Source organism: Urocitellus parryii, chromosome X, assembly GCF_045843805.1.
Source record: "Urocitellus parryii isolate mUroPar1 chromosome X, mUroPar1.hap1, whole genome shotgun sequence".
NCBI classification, from domain to species: domain Eukaryota; kingdom Metazoa; phylum Chordata; class Mammalia; order Rodentia; family Sciuridae; genus Urocitellus; species Urocitellus parryii.
In genome coordinates, this window is record NC_135547.1 from 16,554,989 (window position 1) to 16,577,482 (window position 22,494).

The window sequence follows — 22,494 nt, forward strand, 5'->3', positions numbered from 1 at the left end:
TTAAGATATAAACGAAACATATGGAGATGGGAGAAAGCATATGTCAGGCATGCTGTGGCCCATGTTCCTGTCAAGCATACACACTAGGTCATTTTTAATCATGAAAACACCACCAAGCAGTCTACCCAAATATTTCTACAGAACCAAAATTAAAGTTACTGCTTTATTTCTCACACCTTCCTTCTTAAATCACTCTCATCAGCACTATGCCAGTGTACATGCATCCAGAAGAAACCAGAATTCGATACACCCACCCCTTCCCCCATACAAAGCAAAGAACCGTTAGTTCCAAAAGACTGAGCAGTTCCTCCTGGATCTGTTTCCATTGAATTAATTATCCCCAGGCATCATGGTAAATGTCGTCATCATCAACAAAAACTATTGAATATAAACCCTCTGCACAGCACCGGGATGAACTCTGGAGATAACACATACAAGAAGTTGCTATAGGGGTTGTGGCTCAGTGGTAGAGCACTCCATTAGCACATGCGAGGGCTGGGTTCAAGCCTCAGCACCACATTAAATAAATAAATAAATAAATAAATAAATAAAGGTGTTGTGTCCAACTACACCTAAAAACAAAAATATTTTTAAAGGAACTTGTTATCTGGTAGGGTGCAGTAGGGAGCGCCTGCAGTCACAACTACTTGTGGGACAGGAGGATCACTTGAGCCCACAAATTCAAGATCGGCCTGGGCAACATAGCAAGACCCTCATCTCATTAAAAAAAAAGTCCTTGCCAGCCAATAGACAGCAACAGCTTACACAATTCAGTTGGAAGAGCTATTTCTTCCATGAAACCTCTCAGGTACTCTTGTGCTTGGCCATGTCCGCATTTCCCACCCTCACTCCCAGATTTGGCACTTGTTGAGCCCTTGGCCTAGGCTGCCAGGCACTGTTTTTAGTTGTGCTCTCTTCCTCTGACTCCTCAATCTGCTGGAAAACTCCTGAGCTCTGGAGTCAGATTATCCTGACTTTGAATCATGCCTCTGGGAGGCTGGGGGAGGGGGGGGATGGTAAAGATGAAGAGGCAGAGGCTCATGGGCTAAGATGATTGCCTGGGAGGAAGCAGTGAGGAATGTGTGTGGACCAGAAGGCAGGGGCCACCTCACAGGAGCCCTACAGAAAGGACAGTTGCTAAACTGTCTTGCAGTATGCCTTTCACAACTTTGCCACATCTCCCTTCGTTTCCCTCTCATCTCTTTTTCAGTTTCATCTGAAGGGAGGATATAGGTCAAATTCCAGCTGGATTACATAATGGTCCCCAGCACTAGTTCAGCGATGCTCACTTTATTTTTCCTCCAAAAGATTGTTTGGACGGCCTTTCACATGTTTGTGTAGAGCAAAGAGCATTAGATAGGGCCTCAGGCGACCTGGGTTCCCACAATGGAGACTTGAGTCAACTCCTAGTCTAAACTAGGTAGCCTTCCTACTGCTGGTATTCTGTGATCTGTCCTCAACAGTAACAACTGGAAACTAAAGAAGAGCATGTGTCTTTCACCAGAGCAGAGAAATATGATCTTAAATTTATCCACTGCCTCAGAGATCACCTTCACTTTTTCTCTTTTCCCTCCCCTTCTTCCCCCAGTCTTCCTCAACACTATCCTTTGGGGCTTGAAAGGGCTCAGGGGGTAACCTGAGCATTAGAAGTTTTACTGTGTTTTTGTTGAGTCCTTCACCCCAGCTGTGTGCAGAGACAATGAGAACCCATTGATAAAACCTGCTTCGGCTCTAGGCTGCCCAGGAAAGTGTGCCCTAGAGAGTGCACACACAGTTTGCTTTATACTCTTTGGCTCTTTTTTTTTTTCCCAGAGTACACATTCTCTAAATAAATCTTCAAGCTGGCCATGAAACAAGGTGGTTTACAGTACAGCCTTTTGACTACACAACTCTTTTAGCCCATTCACAACTGAGTTTTGCAAATGGAAATTCTCAAGAAAAATAAACTAAAGTCAGATTTGTACCCACTGAAAATTGTTTCAGTTTGGGTCTCAAAGTCTTAAAGATGGAAGACTTTTTAGAACAATAGGACTTGATGATTCATGAAGAAAAAAATACAAATACGAATGAAATTCCTTCCATCTCCACAGCTTTCAAACATCTAAATCAATACTCAAAGCAACAAACCATGCCCTCTTCCATGGAGGCATCTGAATTTGAAGCAGAATAAACTGGCAATTGAGTGTCATGGGTCAGGGAATGGGGTCTACTCTCAGTCTGGTTCAAATTCCCTGGGAAGGGGCTGTGGTTGTGGCTCAGTGGCAGAGCGCTTGCCTAGCATGTGTGAGGCACTGGGTTCAATTTTCAGCACTGCATATAAATAAATGAATAAAATAAAGGTATTGTGTCCATCTACAACTAAAAAAAATATTTTTTAAAATATTTTTTAAAAATTCCCTGAGAAACCTCTCAGGAGTTTCTTCTGCCTTTTGCTTCCTGTGTGCCATCTGAATGGCTGTACTTTCCCCTTGCTCAGATAACTAGCTCATACTAAAATGTAGTTGGGTTTCTGCATGCACTATCCTGTGTGAGGAAAAGAAGAGGTAAACCATGTATGTTCTGTATTGTTTCAGATGATACTGCAGGAAATATGGTTACAAAATGCCATTAGGCCCCTCTGCCACCCCTCCATGTATGTGATGCTCCTTTCACCTGCCTCTGTGTCTTTAAAGGGCATTCCTTGATATTTTGTGCTTGTTGGCATCCTATGAAGCTTCTTATATTGCAGGCACATATTTAGAATGAGAAGTCACAGCCCATGTTTGCTCTACTTTATTTGATGTCAAGAAAAAAAGGAACATTTTCTTGCCCTTTAATGATTTTGAGTCTGAGCTTTTTCAACACCCTGGAGACCAATCAAAATATTTTCATTTCTTCCTCCTTCAGTACCCAGGGAAGCTTTCAGTACTCTCTTTCATTTATTCAACAAATATTCTTTGTGGGATAAACAGTGCGATAAATGTGGCACACTTTCCTTTTACACATGTATTTTTTTAATTTGTTCTAATTAGTTATATATTAAAGTAGAATGCATTTTAACACATCACAACTTCTCATTCTTCTGGTTGTACATGATGTAGAATCACATCAGTCATGTAGTCATTTGGCACATAGGGTAATAATGTCTGATTCATTCCACTGTCCTTCCTACCCCCATTCCTCATCCCCTCCCTTCACTCCCCTCTGTCTAATCCAAATCCCCACCTTATTGTGAATTAACATCTGTATATCAGAGAAAACATTGGGATTTTGGTTCTTTGTGATTGTCTTATTTCACTTAGCATGATATTCTGTAGCTCCATCCATTTACCAGCAAATGCCAGAATTTCATTCTTCTTAAAGGCTGAGTAATATTCAATTGTTACACATGAATTTTTAAAAATTTATTTTGTAGTTATAGATGAACAGCATGCCTTTATTTTATTTTTTGATTTTTATGTGGTGCTGAGGATTGAACCCAGTGCCTCACACATGTGAGGCAAGCGTTCTGCCACTGAGCTACAGCCCCATTCCTACACATGTATTTTATATATATATATATATATATATATATATATATATATATATATTTATTTATTTATTTTTTATTTTTTCGGCGGGCACAACATCTTTGTTTTTTGTTTTTTTTTTTTTTGTATGTGGTGCTGAGGATCGAACCTGGGCCACACGCATGCCAGGCGAGCGCGCTACCGCTTGAGCCACATCCCCAGCTCCTCCTACACATGTATTTTTGAAATCAATAACTTGGGGGTTGAGCCTTTCTAGAAAGAACTACTTAAGAGGAATCATATCTATGTCCACTGCCAGACATGTATTAAACTCACATTTTAAATGGTTTCTTATCCAATAGTTTGAGTCAATTCCATTAAAGGCATTAGAGGCAGCTATGCTGATACTTAGGTTGGGCAATATAGTTGTGATAAAACTTTGCCAATGAGAAAGTACAACTATGTAAAGGCTCCATCACCAGGGTGTGAGGATTGGATCAAGGAAGAAGGGATGACATGGGTTGTAAATTAAGAGTGTACTACAGCTCATCAAATAGGAAACTGAGAGGTGCCAGGAAGAGGATATGAGCCCTAGAGTCAAATGTACTCACTCTGCTCCTTCCTGACTCTATACTAACCTTCAGCAAGTTACTTATCCCCCTGTGCCTGCTTTCTCATCTGTAAAATGGGAATGATCATAGAAGCTAGCTCATAAAGTTGTGGTGAGAATTACAAGAAACAATCCCAGTCAGACCTTCATCACTGTGTCTGTCATTGAGTCATCATTGACAAATGACAGCTCTCACTATCTACCAGTAAGGATCCAAGACTTACCTACCACTCCAAGCAAATCACCACCACTGCCCCATCCTTCCTCCAAGAGCTTTTTGTGAATTTCCAGTTTGAATGGAAATTGTCTCTTCTTTTTTTCTTTCTTTTCTTTTTTTTTTTTTTTGGTGGGGGTGGGGGTGGTACCTGGGATTGGACTCAAGGGCACTTGGACACTGAGCCACATCCCCAGCCCTATTTTGTATTTTATTTAGAGACAAAGTCTCAATGAGTTGCTTAGCATCTCACTTTTGCTGAAGCTGGCTTTGAACTCGGGATCTTCTTGTGTCAGCCTCCCAAGCCACTAGGATGCCACCATACCCAGCATCTTCTTCATCCCCTCAGAAGCTCACACCTCCCATCCTAGTGAGCCCAGACAATGAAAATCAGGCCCCTACCCCAAGAAAGACCAGAGGCTCCCTAAAAGAAGATGGCACAGGACAGCCTGTGGAAGTTCAAGAGTGAGGTGTCCTGTTCTATCCTTTTTATCATTCCCCACCCTCTCAATCTCTGCAAAAAGAAGGAGGGATGCCAAAGTGTCATTTGGGAGGAGTTGCTGCAGTTGTGGTAAGAATTATACATCTGAGAAGGCTTCCATGAGCAAACTGAGAAATGAACTAGCTCTGAGGTAGGTCTGTTCCTTAAGAGGCAATAGATTCAGGGCAAGAGTTGAGATGAAAGCAGAAAAAATAACAAAACCAGATCTCTAGCTAAACTGGGTGTAATGGATGAATCTGACAGGTAGCTCAGGACAGGGGAAAAAGAGCTCCCACATAGCTGGGAAGCTTACAACTCAGTACAGTGTTGAGGTGGTGGCAGCTTTAATACAACAAATGTGTTGGACTGGAAAGTTCTCTGAATTTTTATTAGACGTAAATTAAATTTTTATAAATTTTACTTTTAATAGAAAAATATTTGACAATCCCTAGACCTGTTATGACTGTGGTTTCTGAATATTTTTCCTGTTGGTGTAAAGTTTTTTTAAATTTTTTTTTTCGTTGTAGATGATCTTTATTTTATTTATTTATATGTGATGCTGAGAATCAAACCTAGTGCCTCACACATGCCTGGCAAGCACTCTACCACTGAGCCACAACCCCAGCCCTGGTGTAAGTTCTAAAGGGGAAAATGAGCCAAGTAGGAGAGAAATAAGTGAACTGGATTCTTGTTCTCTTCTGCCCTCCTTAGGGAACACTTCTCAGATACCAGGAGGAGACTAGAGGAGAGGAGAGGGAGAGGAGGAGCTGCCTATATTCTTTCCCAGTTCTGAATCTGTTTTAGCTCCTGAATAGATGCCACTCTCCCTAAGCTGGGAGCCTTACCTTCCATGTTATTCTGAGAAATGTACAGACAGTCTGGCAGGGGGTCCTTATGGAGCTGCTCTAGGCCCAAGGAAATATCTAAAGATACTCAGATATGAATCATTAGCTTAGAGTCAATGAGATGTGTAGGCCAGGTGCAGGACTTCCTTCTCTGTCTTTTGATCTGTGCCAGACACAGAGTAGGTGGGCAGTAAAAGTTTAATTGGATGACTTACCTACAGAATGAAATGATGAATACTAAATTACATAGTAATCCATCAAAGATGTTAGAGAGAAAGAAGGGTTACCTATACATTAAAATGTGCTTAAAAGCATATCAATTAAGGTAATTTATGGACTTAATTTGGATTTTTAAAAAGTTAGTTGTTGATGGACCTTTATTTTATTTATTTAGTTTTATGTGGTGCTGAGGATCAAACCCAGTACCTCACACATACTAGGCAAGTGCTCTACCACTGAGCCACAACCCCAGCCCCTGATTTGGATTTTTATTCAAGCAGCAAATAGTGAAATAATTGGGAAATGTGAACACTGGCTAGATATTTGATATTTTTGTTAACCCTACAGAGTATTTTTTAACTTTAAATGTTATCATCATTTTAAAGTAAGAGGTTTTACATTAAAATCCAGATTCCAAGCTTATTTTTTAAAAATAGAGAGCTCTGATCCCAAATGGACCCATCTCCCCACTCAGGAACTGTGTGCTGTGGTGAAGGCGTACTGGTCTTTTGAAAGTAAAACAAGGACTATCTGGTTCCCTAAGCCCCCATCTCAAGTCCAAAATAAGTGATACTTCTTCCCTTGACATCTCAAACAGGACTAATGTCTCATCCTTCTCAACTCTTAGAACCTATCATAATTAGTTAGCCAGCTCCTTGTACTTTTGTTTGTGGATGTCCTATCTCCCCTCCCTCTCTCACACCCAGGCTAAAGTTTTAACAGACTCTGAATACTGAAAAGATTGTGTAGGGTGCTTCCCTATATGTAGTTCCCAATCAATTTTATGTTTCCAAGTAAGCTGAAGACAAACTTTCAAGATTAAGAAATGAAAAAGAAAAACCTATGGAATAGTTGAAAGAATGGCAAAATGAACTCATGTGACTGTCCAGATTTTTAATATTTTTTGGTATTTGCTCTTATCTGGCTTTCTCCCCGAACTCCTCCTCATCAGTGTGTTTCGAATATTATGAGGCTTCACCTCCAAATTCTTTTTTAAAAAATATTGTTTAGTTGTCAATGTTTTGTGTTATTTATTTTTATGTGGTGCTGAGAATCAAACCCAGTGCCTCACACATGCTGGGCAAGCACTCTACCACTGAGCCACAACCCCAGCCCCACACCCAAGAAATTTGACCTTTATGCAGTATTATCTATTATACCGTTTGTATTCAAAATCTTCCAACTATCCCAATAATGAATGTCATTTAGAGTTATTTTTAAATTCAGATTCTATTCAAGGATCATGCGCTGCATTTGGTCTCTTTAGACTCTTCCAAACTAGAACACTTTCTTGATGTTTCAGTCTTTCATGACACTAACATTTTGAAGTATCTAGGACCATTGTTTTGTAGATTAAGTTACAGCCTCACTTTGTCCAAATATTCTATCATTTCTAGATTTGAGTTCCACATTTTTACAAGAAGCCACAATGGTGATGTTGTTTTCTAGATTTTCTATTTGTGAAGTTTCCAATGAATTAAAACCCAATTCATCAAAGTTGAATTTGGGTTTGTGTATGTGTATGTACTTTGCTGGTGCCCTAATCACAGGTGTGTCATAATAATAATCATGGCACCATGATCACTGTATTTACTTAGAAGCAGGGCTTCTAGTGTTGTTGATTATTTCCTCACCAATACTTATTGTTCAGTCGTTAATTTGTGCCAAATCTGTAGGTGTAACATGATATTTTTTGGTGCTTTTTGTTTGTATTGACTACTAAAGACTGAGCATTTTTCAATATGTATTGGCTATTTGTGTTTTCTATTGAGAGGTGTGTTTATGCCTTTTGCCAATTTTTTGGAAGTTGTTTTATCTTACATACTTTTAGATCTTTGAATTCTGAATACTAATCATTTATACATTTTCTATGTCTCAACTCTCATGAACCAGTATCACAGAAGGCATAAGCACATGAATACTGTAGTGAAACATTTTGTTCAGATTCCAGTTTTGTCACTTATGTGTGACTCTGGACAAAAGATTTAACATCTCTCTGCTTTATGTAAAAATGAGGTTGATAATGGTACATACGCCATAGGTTAGGAGGGGGATTAAATGAGTTAATACATGTAGTGAAGTAAGAACAGTACATGGATCTGGGTGTGGTGGCACACACACTGTAATCCCAGTGGCTCAGGAGGCTGAAACAGGAGGATCCCAAATTCCAAGCCAGCCTTAGCAACTTAACAAGGCCCTGAGCAACTTAGTACGACTCTGTGTCTAAATAAAATATTAAAATGGCTAGGGATGTGCTTAGAGTTTAAGTAACCCTGGATTCAATTCCTGGTACAAAAAAAAAAGAAAGAAAGAAAGAAAGAAAGAAAGAAAGAAAGAAAGAAAGAAAGAAAGAAAGAGAACAGTACATGGCACATAATAACAATAAGTGTTTGGTATTTTAGCTTCTTCCATTTTATAGCTTCCATGCTTTTTTATTTGTTCTTATTAGCTATACATCATAGTAGAATATATTTTGACATATTATACATACATGGAGTATAACTTCTTATTCTTCTGATTATACAGGATATAGACTTACATTGGTTGTGTAATCATATATATACACACAAGATAGTAATGTGCCATGTCATTTTGATGTCTGATTCATTCTGAGACTCAGTGGGCTTATTCAAGTGCTGTCCTTTAAGTGGTCTCCTGCTCCATTTTGAGGGTCTCCTGAAGCCCCAACCATAAACCCTTTCCTTTCAACCATGTGTCATAACACACAGTAATAATACATTAATGCCAGGGGTGAATGCATCTTGTATAAGCAAGTGTCCATGAAATCATGTTCTTCAAGCCAACTTAGTTTGTCCTGTGAATGGGAAAAATATTCTGCAACCTCAAAAGCCTCCCTCCAAATCTGGAGATTCATGCCAATAAGTGCTCCGTTTTACTTTAAAGGTACACACATATCCCAATGATTTTTCACTCAACTTTGAGGCCCAATGGCGTCATCATTTGGTCTGCAACCAGGTAAGATAGTCTCTCCTCACAATGGAGCCCCTAGCACCTCACAGCAACGTATCCTCCCATCCTGTCCCTGGGCCTCTTCCCTCAACTCAGGCCTTTGTGGTTCAAAGACTAGTAAACTGGTGATACAAGTGCTCGGTGGAGGCACTCCGTAAATGAATGGATGGGGAAGGATGGAATGTTAATGCGTTGCTAGGTAGAGATGAAAAAAGGAGAACAGGAATGTTGGATGGACAAGTAGGCTACTGATTAGCTAGCACCCAGGATGCGCAGGAGTACAGCACGAAAATAGGAGAGGGTTTCTTCAGATAAATTAGTCACTGCCCAGTCGGTGAGGAGACCTGATGTGTGAAGAGCCGCGCTGCCTAGATTGAGGGTTCCACGGCGGCGCGGTGGCTCTCCGGGCCCCGCCCCGCCCCGCCCCCCGGGGTCCAGGCCGCGGTCCCCTCGGAGGCTACGGCAGCGCCTGCGCATTGCCGTTCCAGAGTCACCAGTGGGTCCCATCTCGCCTCCGAAGATGGCGGACCACACTGTCGCCGGCCCCAGCGGCAGCACATCCTTGCGGGGACTTCGAGAACGTATGGGTGAGCTGGCCGGTGGCTCTCAGGTTAACTCGGGCCATCACGGGAGGTGGGCTTCCCAGGGCCCTAGAGGCTGAAGGAGCAGCGGCATGAGTTCCACAAAACTTTTCTCCGGAGTCGCCACGCGCGGTCCGGTCCTTCCTTCACCCCCGCGGGAATCCCCTGGGATGGAACTCCGGGAGTCCCGAGCAGGGGGCGGGAGGGGAAACGACTGTCCAGACCTGCCAGTGGTTGAAGTCCCGCTGCCAACGGCCAAACTGTCGCTGCCAACGGCCAAAGTCCCGCGGGCTGGGCGCGAGTGAGCTAACGGGCACTGCCCAGGCGGGTGGGGCCCGCGCGGCTGGAACCCCGGACTCCGCCGTTGGCCCCGAGCCCCGCCGTTGGAGGACGGAGGACAACCGTGCGACCGGCCGAACGGATGCTCAGCTACGGGGGATGTGCGGGAGACCCAGACCCCGCGCACCCGCGCCGCCACTGCGGCAGGGGCAGCGCTTCCAGCCTTGGAAAGTTTTGAGTTTTTTCCCAGCCCGAGGCGTTCACACCCTTCTGGTCAAAGTCCAGGAAGGAAGGAGCTGTGGGTGGGGGGTTTAAAGTTGGGAAGAAACTTGGCTCTCTGTACCTCCTGATTTGCCTTGCTGTAGCACATGACTTTGATAAGATGTCACCTTCCTGGGACATTTTGCAATCCCTCGGCTGAGCAGTACTTAGGAGTGCTTTCATCTCAACAGATCCCATCGTCAGAAAGTTTTTCCCTCCTAAAAAAAAAAAAAAAAAAAAAAAAAAACGAACAAACAACAAAAACACATTAATCAAACGTGGCAGTGCGTTGTTTGATTCGGGATAGTGCGCTCCTACCTGAGCCAGAGTATTTCTTGCTCACGGGAGGGTGTTTTAAGCCTGTCCTCAGTAATTACCTCTGCTATGAGCGTGAATAAACGGTTTTATTGTGTTTTTTTTTTAAATCCTTTTTTCATTTGCAATTAAGAAGTTAATTTAGATTGAGATTGGGAGGCTATATGGTACTAAACAAGACTTTGAATCAACTTTCCAAAGAATATATCAGAAAGAAATACACTTTCATTGTTCCGTAGGGAAAAAAGACTATACCTTCTGCGTCTAGGTTTGGTTCACTCAGAGTTTGCACTAACTTGTAGTGCTTATTGACACCTTAGGCCCTCTGATAGTAGATTATCAAGGATTGAAATTAACCAGCATGTATTCCAATATGTTGGAAAGAGCATGTGTTCTAATATGTTGTCTGTATACCCACTAAAAACATTTGTATATTGAGTTTTGGAAAATGTTTTAAAATTATGGAAAGTTGTCGGAATTTACAGCATTTCCTACTTCAAAAATATCATGCAAAAAAGCCTTAACCCTTCTAGAACCCTAGTTTACAGCATAGTTTACATCCTTGCTGCCCCTTTCATATTCACAATCAAAAACATCACATGTTAAGACTTCCACAAAGCACTAGCTTGACTAGAAATGCCCTCATGGTGTCAGCATTTTCCTGAAGGGGTCAATGAGACAATGGAATGTTTTTGCTAGAAGGTCAATTTCATCTCCTACTGGGAGCCTAGCTGCATGAATTAAAATAGAACAAATAACTTATGTAGGTGCACAGTAAACTCTACATATATTTATTTTATACATTTATACATGTATGCATTAATATATACATTATATAAATGTACATGTATATACACTATATAAATGTGTGTATATGTACATTTACTGAGTTACATTTCTCTGTATAGCACTATGCTAAGGTTGTAGTATTATATTGACAAGAGACATGTTTCACACTTTTATACAGAATTGTTTTAAAATAAAGTTTGTTTGAATATTTCAGCCAGATGAGCATAAGAAACTTTGCTCCTGACATGTCACCTTTTCCTTCTTATTTTTTAAATCTGCACATGATTTCTCAGTGTAGAGTTTATTATTCCAAGAAACAAATGCAGAAAAAGCCACTGAGACTGAAAGCCACATTATCATAGAATTTGAGAGCTGGAGTAATCTTAAATTTAGTTCAGAAGTCAGTATCCCAACTAGAAAATTCTGGGCAGGTTCTACAACTGGACCATACACTGTAATGGGGAATTTGCTGTTTTTCCACATAGCCATTCTATTCTAGACACCTTTAAATGGTAGAAAATTGTCCCTAATTTTTATTGTGTTTTAAGATATTGGTTTGGCTTTGTGTGTGTGTGTGTGGGGGGTGTCTTCTGAAAGTACTTATCCTTAGGACTTTGGCTGTTGCTGTTTTAGGCAAAATTCTGTGATCTACCTTTGTGTGTGTGTGGTTCCCTGATTGCAAATTTGTGTTCCTATTAGTTTTTTCTTAATACTTTAATATTTCAAAATTAGTTGCTTTTTAATGTACAGTTAATTCCTGGCTTTATCACTTACTATTTTTCTCTGTGATCTGGGAAAGTTATATTTAGCTTCAGTTTATTCATTGGTGAATATAAAAATGTGTACTTCATAGGATTGCTAAATGAAGTAATACAAATGAACTTTGTAGATTGCAAAGTGATATGTATTATTTGGTTTGGCAGTTCTATAAATATTAAGACTCATAATTCAGTTATTTAATTTTTTTAGCTATAGATGGACACACTATCTTTATTTTGTTTATTTATTTTTATGTGGTGCTGAGGATCGAACCCAGCACATCACATGTGCGAGGCAAGCACTTTGCCACTGAGCCACAACCCCAGCCCTATTTAAATTTTTTTACCTCATTCAATTTTAGTGATATACTTCAATTTCCAGGCAAAAGGTGGCTTGGTCCGTTACTTTGAGTTTAGAGTTGGGATAACAAATATAGAAATAATATAGTGTTGTATACTTACTGTACCTTGCCATTACTTTTTCTTTTTCCCTTCAGGGCTGGGAATGGACCCCAGGGCCTCATATGCTAGGCAAGTGCTCTGAGCTATCATCCATTGCCCTTGCTGCTGATATATATATATATATATATATATATATATATATATATATATATATATATACATACACACATACACATGTATGCATTAATACTTCAAATGAATGTTAAACAAATTTTCTCATTCCGTGAAGTTGAATGAAGTGAATCTGGAAGGAATTGAATCTGGACATAATCTCTCATTACCTGGACATTTAAAATAATTTTTAAAGCCTGTCTTTTTTGTGAACATATTTCTTACCAGTAGGAATTTGTATACAATGATCTAAAAATCGGGTTTAATATTATTACTACATTAGCCTTTATATGATTTAGTTCATTAATCCCACCGCAAGTACTTCTAAGGTTATGTGGTATAAGATTTTTATGGGCTGAGGTTGTGTGGCTCAGTGGCAGAGAGCTTGCCTAGCATGTGTGAGGCATTGGTTTCCATCTTCACACCACATTAAAAAAATAAATAAAATAGTTATTATGCCCATTTACAACTAAAAATTTTAAAAAAGGTCTTTAGAACCTGGTAAAATTGTACCTTTTGAATGAAATTGTCTTATGGTCAGCTAAATTGTAAAATTCAGAGTCTAATTCTTAGGACTTCTAAGTAGGAGAATTGAATGTGCAAAAACAATACTGTGTTCACAAAAATGTGAGTGGGGAAGTATGTGGGAGGGTTCAATTTATAGACTATTTGTAAAAATTACTGTCTCCACATAATTGCCAGTAGTTGAATTATCAAGAAAGAGGAGAAGAGTCTCATCTTCAAATTTAGCCAGGTCCTAGATTATCTGAGCTGTTAGGTCCATGGGTCAAAAATATCCCTTTTCTCTCTTGAAATAGTGATCCCTATGGCAGCATTTGTGATGTCACTTTCAAGGCTACCCTGTAAAACAATTCCCATGTAGCTTAAGTGCAAGGAAAGTACCTCTTTTCCCTTATTTTTAATATTTTTTAAACTTTTATTTATTTTATATTGTGCTGAGGATTGAACCTAGTGCCTCACATGTGCCAGGCAAGTGTTCTACCATTGAGCCAGAACCTCAGCCCCCTTTTCCCTTATTTGTTTTGATTGCCCATCTTTGTTATATTTTTCCTATACCTAACAATCAGACTTGTGTGCAGTTTCAAAGGTGCATATTTTCTGTGCTTTTATACAGGAGTAAAAAAGTTTTCAGTGTTATTCTCCATACCCTTCCTAAAGAAGTCCAGGATTGTGGAGTATTTTAGATACAACCATCATGGAATCAAAGGGTTCAGAGATCCCCTATAATAACTCTCATGTGTATCATTTTATAGTCTTTCTTACTTTCTCTCAAGTTGCAGTCTCCTAATCTTGCACATAGTCCTTACTGAAGTTTATTTTCTCTCTTTTCTGCCTGTTGATATATGTTAGCAACTTTGCACAATTTGTATTGCTTTGCTTGACCGTTTTACTACCTAGAATGATATGTCATTGGAAATTCCTTCTACACATTGCTGCTGCCTCCACCTTCCTTGTAAATTAGAATAGACTTTGGGAGGCCTGGAGATGTAGCTCGAGTGCTAAGAATACTGGAAAGCCTGGATTAAATCCCCAGCACACACCAAAAAGAAGAAAACAAGAAAGAGAATAGAGCTTTTTACAATTGCAGATGCTTGTGCCCCACCTGGGGCTGGATTAGGCATTGCTGATGTTTTTAAATTGACTCAGGTGATTCTAGTATGCAGCCACGATAGAAAGCCCCTATTCTAGATGATTTACAAATGTACTTCTATTGGGCCTAAGCACTGAGGATTTCACTGTTCATACTCTGCTTCCAGATTCAGATCCATAAATTTATATTTATATATATGTGTGTGTGTGTGTGTGTGTGTGTGTGTGTTGTATTTGGACACAATAACCTGTATTTTATTTTTATGTGGTGCTGAGGATCTAACCTAGCATCTCACACGTGCTAGGCGAGCACTGTACCCTCAGATCCATAAATTTTTAACCTCTTAGTTTCTAAATTCCCAAATTATGGTGAAACATATTTTTTCCCAGTTCTTGGCCAGCTCAGTTTTTTTCTACTACTTGGTGTAATGTCCTTCTCACACATTTTGAAGAGCTATCAATCATTGGTCCCCCATTGATCCATAAACTTGTGCTGCCATATACAATACAGTTGACTTTATGTCCACAAATATTTTGGCACATCCATAGTAAACACTTTTAACTCTTTAATCAGGTATTGTTGAACAATATAGGTATTCAGTACATCTTTATTGTTGACCCAGATTAAGCAGTCACAATTTTACCTTGAAGAGTGACCCAGTTCTTTATCATCACATAAAATTGACTGTGGTGATTCCTCTATTTCCTGTTTGTGTTTTGATATCTAATCCCTTTCCTTTATCTCCTAATATTTTAGTTGCTGCCGCTCAAGCAGTTGCAAAAGAAAGACGAGATCAAAGTGGAGTTAGCTCTTTTTCAAGTCAGTCTCCAACTATAAGATCAGCATTTAAGCCAGGTATAATTTCTTTAATGCTTCAAGAACAGCAAAGTGTTGTATCTTTAAGATTTGAAAGCATATTAATGTCTGTATTCTTTTTTTAAAGTAATAGATGGGTCTGTTCTAAAAAATGACTTAAAACAAAAATTAGCAAAGGAGCGCAGAGAAGAAAGAAAAAGACAACAAGAAGGTATATTTCAGACTTTTATTTATACTAAAATGAATAAATTTTATGTAAAGTTCATATTGGTTTTACTTGCTTTTTCTCTGTGTTTATATGATAGATAATAACTTTTGTTATATAAAAGATTATTATATTGGATTAAATCCAGTTACCAAATCAGATAAAAAATCTTTGACTAAATTATTCAATTTTTCAAGATGTAGTTTCTGTTGTCTGTAATTTTCTGAAAAGTAAGGTATGAACATTTCTTCAACATCTGCAAAAACAAGCAGAATGGGATTTTAGTAAAAATGATTTTAAGCCAGGTGTGGTGGCACATGCCTATAATCTCAGCATCTTGGGAGGTCGAGGCAGGAGGATTTCTAGTTCAAAGCCAGCCTCAGCACTTTAGCGAGGCCCTGAGCAGCTAGTCCCTGTAATCCAGGGTTTACAGGTGTGGGCCACCATGCCCAGCTAATTTGTTTTATTTTTGCTTTTGTTTTAAGTTTTGGGGATGGAACCTAGGGCCTTGTGCATGCTAGGCAAGAGCTATATCTGCTGAGCTATATCCTCAACCCCCTTAATTTGAAATTACCATTTGGACAGGATGACGGTCATCTGGCTCAGACACTCCAAATCACCAGAGTTAAATGAGCACCCAGTGAAAAATGGTTCTTTAGTGTCCACCTTTATCCACTTATTACATAAATCTTTAGTTTCTAGCTAGGTTATGTTGTTTTGAGAAAGACAATGAGTAATATTAGCTGTTTTCTTTGTGTGTAATGTAGAAAACAAATTTTTTTTCTTGGCTCTTACACCTTGAAATTGTGTTTGGACTATTTCAGCCAGTAAAGAAATACAACTACTTGAAAAAGAAAGAAAGGCCAAGCTCCAATATGAAAAACATCTGGAGGAAAAGCAACGAAAACTAAGAGAACAAAAAGAAAAAGATGAGCGGCGAAGAATATCTGCAGAAGAAAAAAGAAAACAAAAATTCGAGGAAGAAAGGGTATCTAATTTTATAGCCTATTCATCAGATGTTGCCTGAATCTGAAATATGTTTATTCTTAGCCCTTGTCTGCTTTACTCCCTGTGGAAAAGGACTCAGTCCCAGCTCTTTCCTCTCTTCTTCCCTTTTCCTTCCCTCAGCAGTAGAGGCTCTTGCCCTGTCCTGATAAGGTCCTAGGAGCTCAGACCCTAACCTCAGAAAGGAGTAGCCTTGCAGATGTAGGAACAAAGGTCCCATTTGCCTTTGGGATATGGCTCATAGGATACCTGTGATTTGGGTTGTGCTCTGAGCAGTTCTATCTATTATCGAAAACCATTCACTATTGTCCCATTGCCTAGAGACTGAGGACAAACCCCAGTGCCTCAGCTCCCTGACCTGCCCCCATCTGACTAGATGGTTTCTCTGGACTCCTCTAATTGTGTGACTCCCCAGTCAAATCTAAGCACTTTCTCTCCCCTTCCATGTACACTGCTGGCTCTCTTGTGTGTGTGTGCCTACTCTCTCCCTCCCTGTTCCTGTCCCTTCTGTGCTTCACAGTCCCTTTTCTGACTTGGCCCCTATGGACCTGTGGTTCATGGTCAGCATTCTTCATTTTTTCTCTTGTCTGTGGCACTACCACTCTTCCTTTCTGGGCTCTTTTTGGTGTGTGACATGTTAGTGTGAGCCGGTGGCTTCCTTATGCCCCCTTTCTTCCTCATGTGTGCCTCTGCAATCAGTTTGTCTTTTGTTATTTAAACTGTGCATCTGGCTACCTGTCATTCTCTATGATTTTCCTTTTTTTTAATCATAAATTTTTGTCTCATAGGTCATTTCACTGCTTGACTCCTGAATCTGGCATACTCTCTGTGACACAGTCTGTTTGTTCCACTGACTATTCAGTGTCTCTAAATGTTTTAGACTCCCTGACCCTGATTTTTTCTTCCTGAGACCACTCACTTTTCTTTTTATTTTCTTTGTCTTAGAGTCTCCATACTTTTCCCCATCTTCTAGCTCTCTGCCTGTCATTCTCTCAGTGTGTATGCATCTTTAATCTCCCTTCCTTATTTTCGGTTGGTCTGATTTTTGTATTTCTTTTTTTCTCCTTGTCTCTTTGGTTCCATTTCTCCCTGTGAAACTTCTTTTGTCTTTCTCTGTGGTACATACTTGTCCTCCTTTCTGGTGGATGCAGGTGCTCTCACATGTGCTTCATGCGCAGCCCTGCACCCCATCTGGAGATCTTCAGTATTTTCTTGTGCCTTTTGTTCCCCATCCATGGTCTGTTACCTTTTCCTCTCTGCCTTACTGAACATTTTTTTTTCAGTAGTGGGGATTGAACCCAGGTGTGCTCTACCACTGAGCTCTATTTCTAGCCCACACTTCTTTTTTTAATTTTGAGATAAGGTCTCACTAAGTTGCCCTGGCTGGCCTCAAACTTACAATCCTCCTGCCTGAGCCTTCAGAGTAGCTCAGTTTGTAGATGTGTACCACCATACCCAATCTGAGCCTTTTTCTTTTTTATTTTTTGGTACCAGGTATTGAATCCTGGGGTGCTTAACCACTGAGCCACATCCCCAGCCCAACCTGAACTTTTTTCTTTGGATGTTTGTGATCTGCAGGTTTCATGTTCCAGTATTTAGTATAATATCTTTCATAATTTCTTGTCACTTTCCATTGTCTTCTGTGAAACATGTCCTCATGAAAGCCAGAGAAAATAGTAGGAACTACGGAAAGACAGTTCAAGAACCAAAGAATGCAAAATAGAAAACTGTGTGCAGATTGAAGGAGGGTCCCTGGAGAAGAGACAGTCCCAGGGACTGAGAGAGAAGGAGAGAGATAGAGAAAGGACCATCTAAGTAAAAAAAAAAAAAAAAAAGCTGAAAGACAGAACACAGAGAAGAGAATATAACAAAATGACACTGCAGACAAAAGTGGAGCCAAAGGCTAGGTGTGGTAGTGCATGCCTGTAATCCTAGTGGCACAGGAGGCTGAGGTAGGAGGATCACGAGTTCAAAGCCAGCCTCAGCAAAAGTAAGGCCCTAAGCAACTCACTGAGACCCTGTCTTTAAATAAAATATAAAATAAGCCTGGGGATGTGCCTCAGTGATCAAGTGCCCCTGAGTTCAATCCCTGGTACCATAAAAGAAAAACGAAACAAAACAAAAAGAACAAAAGAAAGAAAGGGAGCCAGAGACATAGCCAAAGGGGCAGGAAGGAAGAGAGAACCACAGAGAGCTAGTGTGAGGGAGTCCCAGACAGAGTAGGGGACATGATGGGGCACTTTAAGTAGGTTTGGCTATAGGAAATGAGAATATAATTTTGAAGAGTAGAGAAGGAGATGTGAGTATAGAGAGGAAATATATGACACAAAATGGAAACTACACGTAAGCTATGGGCAGCCACAGATTTGAGAAGGAACCTGAAAGACAGCACAGAGGGTCAGTACATTTAAAACAGTGGGATACAATTCTTATGGATCAGAAATATTTTCATAAGGCAAGGTTCTTCTCTAGTTTTAGTCTATTATAGTTCCAGGGTTTCTAAGCAATTTAGAATAACTTGACTTTCTGTTAGAAAATGTGATTTTCAAATATTGCCATTACATAAATTCTCTTTCATTTTCCTGGCATGTTTATCTTTGCCCTCAGAAATGGTGGGGACATTATAAGGATGATGTTGCTATGAAACGGTTGTTAAGGAAAAATAGAAAACCTCTGGCCCTGAGGTTGATTTGCTTACTCAAGTATAGTACATGGTATTTTATACACAGAAATGAGAAATATCTGAGTAAAGATCTCATTTCTGGAGTGCAGCTCTTCTGCCACAGCATGGCAATTGTGAGCGGTGATTTGACTAGTTTAATGCACAGTTGAGGTCAAGACAAAGACATCACTTATCTTTTTTAGAACACTATTAGTTGACACCAGAATTAAGCTGCTATAGGTGTGGGTATAATAGATGAGTGTGGCATAGATTTACTGATATGCATGCTGTTATTTTCTTGCTTCATTTCACAAAAATTTAAGGAAATTTAAAAAATACATAGCACACCAGATATTAAAATTAATGGTTGAGAAAGTAATGATTGAGGGATTCAAGCTGAGGGGAGAATTTAGGTAGACAAAGGTATTAAGGTAGGTAAGATATGATTAGCACTCAGTCTTTGCAATTGCTAAAAATAGACCACAAACCAGGCTGTAGCACATGCCTGTAATCCCTCCAGCTCAGGAGGCTGAGATAGGAGGATCTTTTGAGTTCAAAACCAGCCTCAGCTATTTAGCAAGGTCCCGAGCAACTTGGCAAGACCCTGTCTCAAAACTAAAAATAAAAAAGGGCTGGGGATATGGCTCAGTGGTTAAGCACCCTTTGGTTCAATCCCCAGTACTGAGAGAGAGAGAGAGAGAGAGAGAGAGAGAGAGAGAGAGAGAGAGAGAGAAATAAACCACAAGTTTGACTCTAAATTTCCTAAGGATATAAGCAAAGAGGAAAGCATGGTCAGTTCATTGATGCAGGGTTCATAAAACAAAATAGAAACTATTCAGAAGAAGCACTGGTATTGATTGGTACCTGAAACATGTCTCCAATTATTTTAAACTTTTATCTAATAAAAACTTAACTTCTGATAATGAAATTTGGTGATGAGGTTTGCTTTGTAAACCACAAATCAAAATTTTACTAATATAGTGAATGTAGAAAAACGTGTTGGCATTTATTTTAAATAGGAAAAATACAAAGCTGTTCTTTCTCGCACTTTGGAACGGACTAACCGTGTTGATCAACGGCAAAAGAGATGGTCATGGGAAGGCTCCGCCATGGCAAATTCTGAAAACAAACCTGGTAATGAACACAACTATCAGATTTTAAGTTCACTAATGTTCATATTTAAATGTTGGCTATTACTATAAGGTTGCATTTATAGCAAGATTGTAATCTCTATCCTAAACAAAAATGCTATACACAGTAAATTTATATTTAAATTTGTGTCATATGCCAGTGTAGAAGAAACAGGTAAGATTTTATAATATATTTTAATTCAATATACCCCAAATCTTAATTAAATTTATAACCAGCATAATATTATAACTACACACTACTTGTTTTAAAAAATAAACTATTTTCTTTACTATTTACTCACCATAAGTTTTTTTATATGTAGGTGTAATTTTATGCAGTTTCATAAAATAAAATATTAAGTTTATATAGTTTGGAAGAAATGACAATAAATATTATATTCCTAATTAATGTAAATCTGTCCTCCATAGAACTACATCTATGAAAACTCATTTTTTCAGCTAATATTATCTTGTAAAAATATGATTACAGTAAATATCATATCTTTTCTCAGTTGATAAATGATCTATATTTACTGAAAATCTTCAGCAGGGCTTATCTGCTTTAATTAAATAGATGCCTATGTCATTTACAGGTCTTAAATTCTATTGCTAAGAGTAAGTAGTTATGTCATGAATTCTGCTGATTTTCAACTTAAGGAAATCAATTATTTTTATGTATTTGCACAGTGCCACTTGTTTAGATTGTAGAACATTTTAGATTTATTTCAGAAAATCACCACATTATTTTACAGTAGAATGAGATGGCCATTGCTATTTTGTATTTTCATCAATATAAATCCTTGTTTCATGATTTTTGTGTTAATCATATTAGATGGAATTTGGGGGGCTCAAATTTGAAATGTTTGAAACATATTTTGCCAAAAGACATTGGCATTAAGTGGCATAATAATTTATTTTACTTTTAAATTAATTCACATTCTAGTCAATTTCTAGAATGTAAATTAATTTAATTTACTTTTAAATTAATTCACATTCTAGAAATTTTGTTTTCTAAAGTCTGGTTTGACTAGTCATTCAGTTTCCACTAAGTGTCATTTAAAGAAAATAATAGTGGTGGACAGAAAATATAGTGGTGGACAGATTGATCTGCTTTACAAATATCATATTTGTTATCTACAGTGAACTTGTGAAATAGATCAGCAAGTACAATTGCCTTCCTTGTTTCATAATTAAGACATCAAGAAATTCAATGATTTCTACCTTAACATGCTTTATTTTTATTTTTTATTTTTTGGTACCAGGAGTTGAACCCAGGGGTGCCTACCAATTGAACCATAACCCCAGCTATTTGTTTTACATTTTATTTAGAAACAAGGTCCCCCTAAACACTTTAATGATAAGAATATTGCCAAGTTCACTTTACAAATCTTCATAGTTAAAAATGCAGTGTTGTTTTAAATAAAATGAAGTTATCTGTTATGAATACTTTAAATACCTTTTTTGTTCCTGGTGTTTTATCTTTTCATTACTATTTTTTATTTTTATACTTTATACCTTACGCTTGCTAGGCAAGTGCTTTGCCACTGAGCTACACCCCAGCCTAGTATTACTTATTTTTTAAAAAAATCTTTACTTCAGTGTGTGTGGTGACCATTTCTGACTTTTTGCACACATGTATTGAAATATATTAAGCAACCATATTTATCAATCTAAGAGGAAAAATACCTTTGTCTTTCCAGAGGAAGCAGTAGGAATGATCTTGGCAAGAAAAACATTGGGAAACAAATTCTGCATCATTCCCTCAAACTTGGCCATTAAAAAAAGATAAAGATAGCTGGGCATGGTGACATGTGCCTGTAATCCCAGCTACTCAGAAGGCTGAAATGGGAGGATCACTTGAGCCCAGGAGGTTCTAGGCAATATTTTGAGACCCTGTCTTAATAATAAGGACAAAAAAGATGAAACAATATCATTTTTATGCCTGGAATAAGACATCATAATAGTTTGAATTTAAAATGTGTCCTTGTTGGGCTGGGGATGTGGCTTAAGCGGTAGCTCATTCGCCTGGCATGTGAGGGGCACTGGGTTCGATCCTCAGCACCACATAAAAATAAAATAAAGATATTGTGTCCACCAAAAACTAAAAAATAAATATTAAAGAATTCTCTCTCTCTCTCTTTAAAAAAAAATGTGTCCTTGTGTTATTAGGTGCTTTGACATTTTTTGAGCAATGCTGATGACTTTAAAATTCTAGTACAGCAAAAGATTCTGGGTGGTACCATTTAAAGAATAGTGAATCGTAGCAGTGACTAATCTAGTGGATAGGATTTCTGTTTTTTGTCCAAAGCAATATTATACTTGTGATAGGTTCAGGGGAAAAAATGATTTTTATTTTGTTAAAACTCACCTGTTATTTGTCTTTAGAACTCTTACAATTTCAACTATGAGCTTTCATTTTGTCTTTTGTTTACTTTTGTTGACAGTCTTAGTCTAGCACATTTTCTCTTACAATAGTCTGGGAAAAGTTGGATCCACATTTGTTCTTTTCCAAAGCACTTTTATGTGTAGCCTGGGTTCATTCATACACTAATGTAGGAAGACTTTTTTTTAGCACCTTGCTTGTCCCATGGTAAAATTAATGTATTATTTACCAACTAAATCTCTTAGAAAAATTAGATAGCAATAATTGCAATAGCATATTTGTGTCCCACAAACATTGT

At 38.6% G+C, this 22,494-nt stretch overlaps 1 protein-coding gene across 4 annotated transcripts in view; it reads left to right on the plus strand.

Annotated features, from left to right (window-relative positions):
* The first annotated feature begins 8,462 nt into the window (after window positions 1–8,462).
* The window catches only part of Map7d3 (MAP7 domain containing 3), a 33,373-nt gene continuing 19,341 nt past the window's right edge, over window positions 8,463–22,494 (plus strand). For all 4 annotated transcript variants that reach the window (XM_026392217.2, XM_026392215.2, XM_026392218.2 and 1 more), the window contains exons 1-5: window positions 8,463–9,414; window positions 14,752–14,850; window positions 14,939–15,022; window positions 15,841–16,004; window positions 19,703–19,817. In XM_026392217.2, coding sequence (XP_026248002.2) covers window positions 9,348–9,414; window positions 14,752–14,850; window positions 14,939–15,022; window positions 15,841–16,004; window positions 19,703–19,817 — 529 coding nt within the window. In that variant the 5' untranslated portion in view covers window positions 8,463–9,347. The remainder of the gene's footprint in view (window positions 9,415–14,751; window positions 14,851–14,938; window positions 15,023–15,840; window positions 16,005–19,702; window positions 19,818–22,494) is intronic.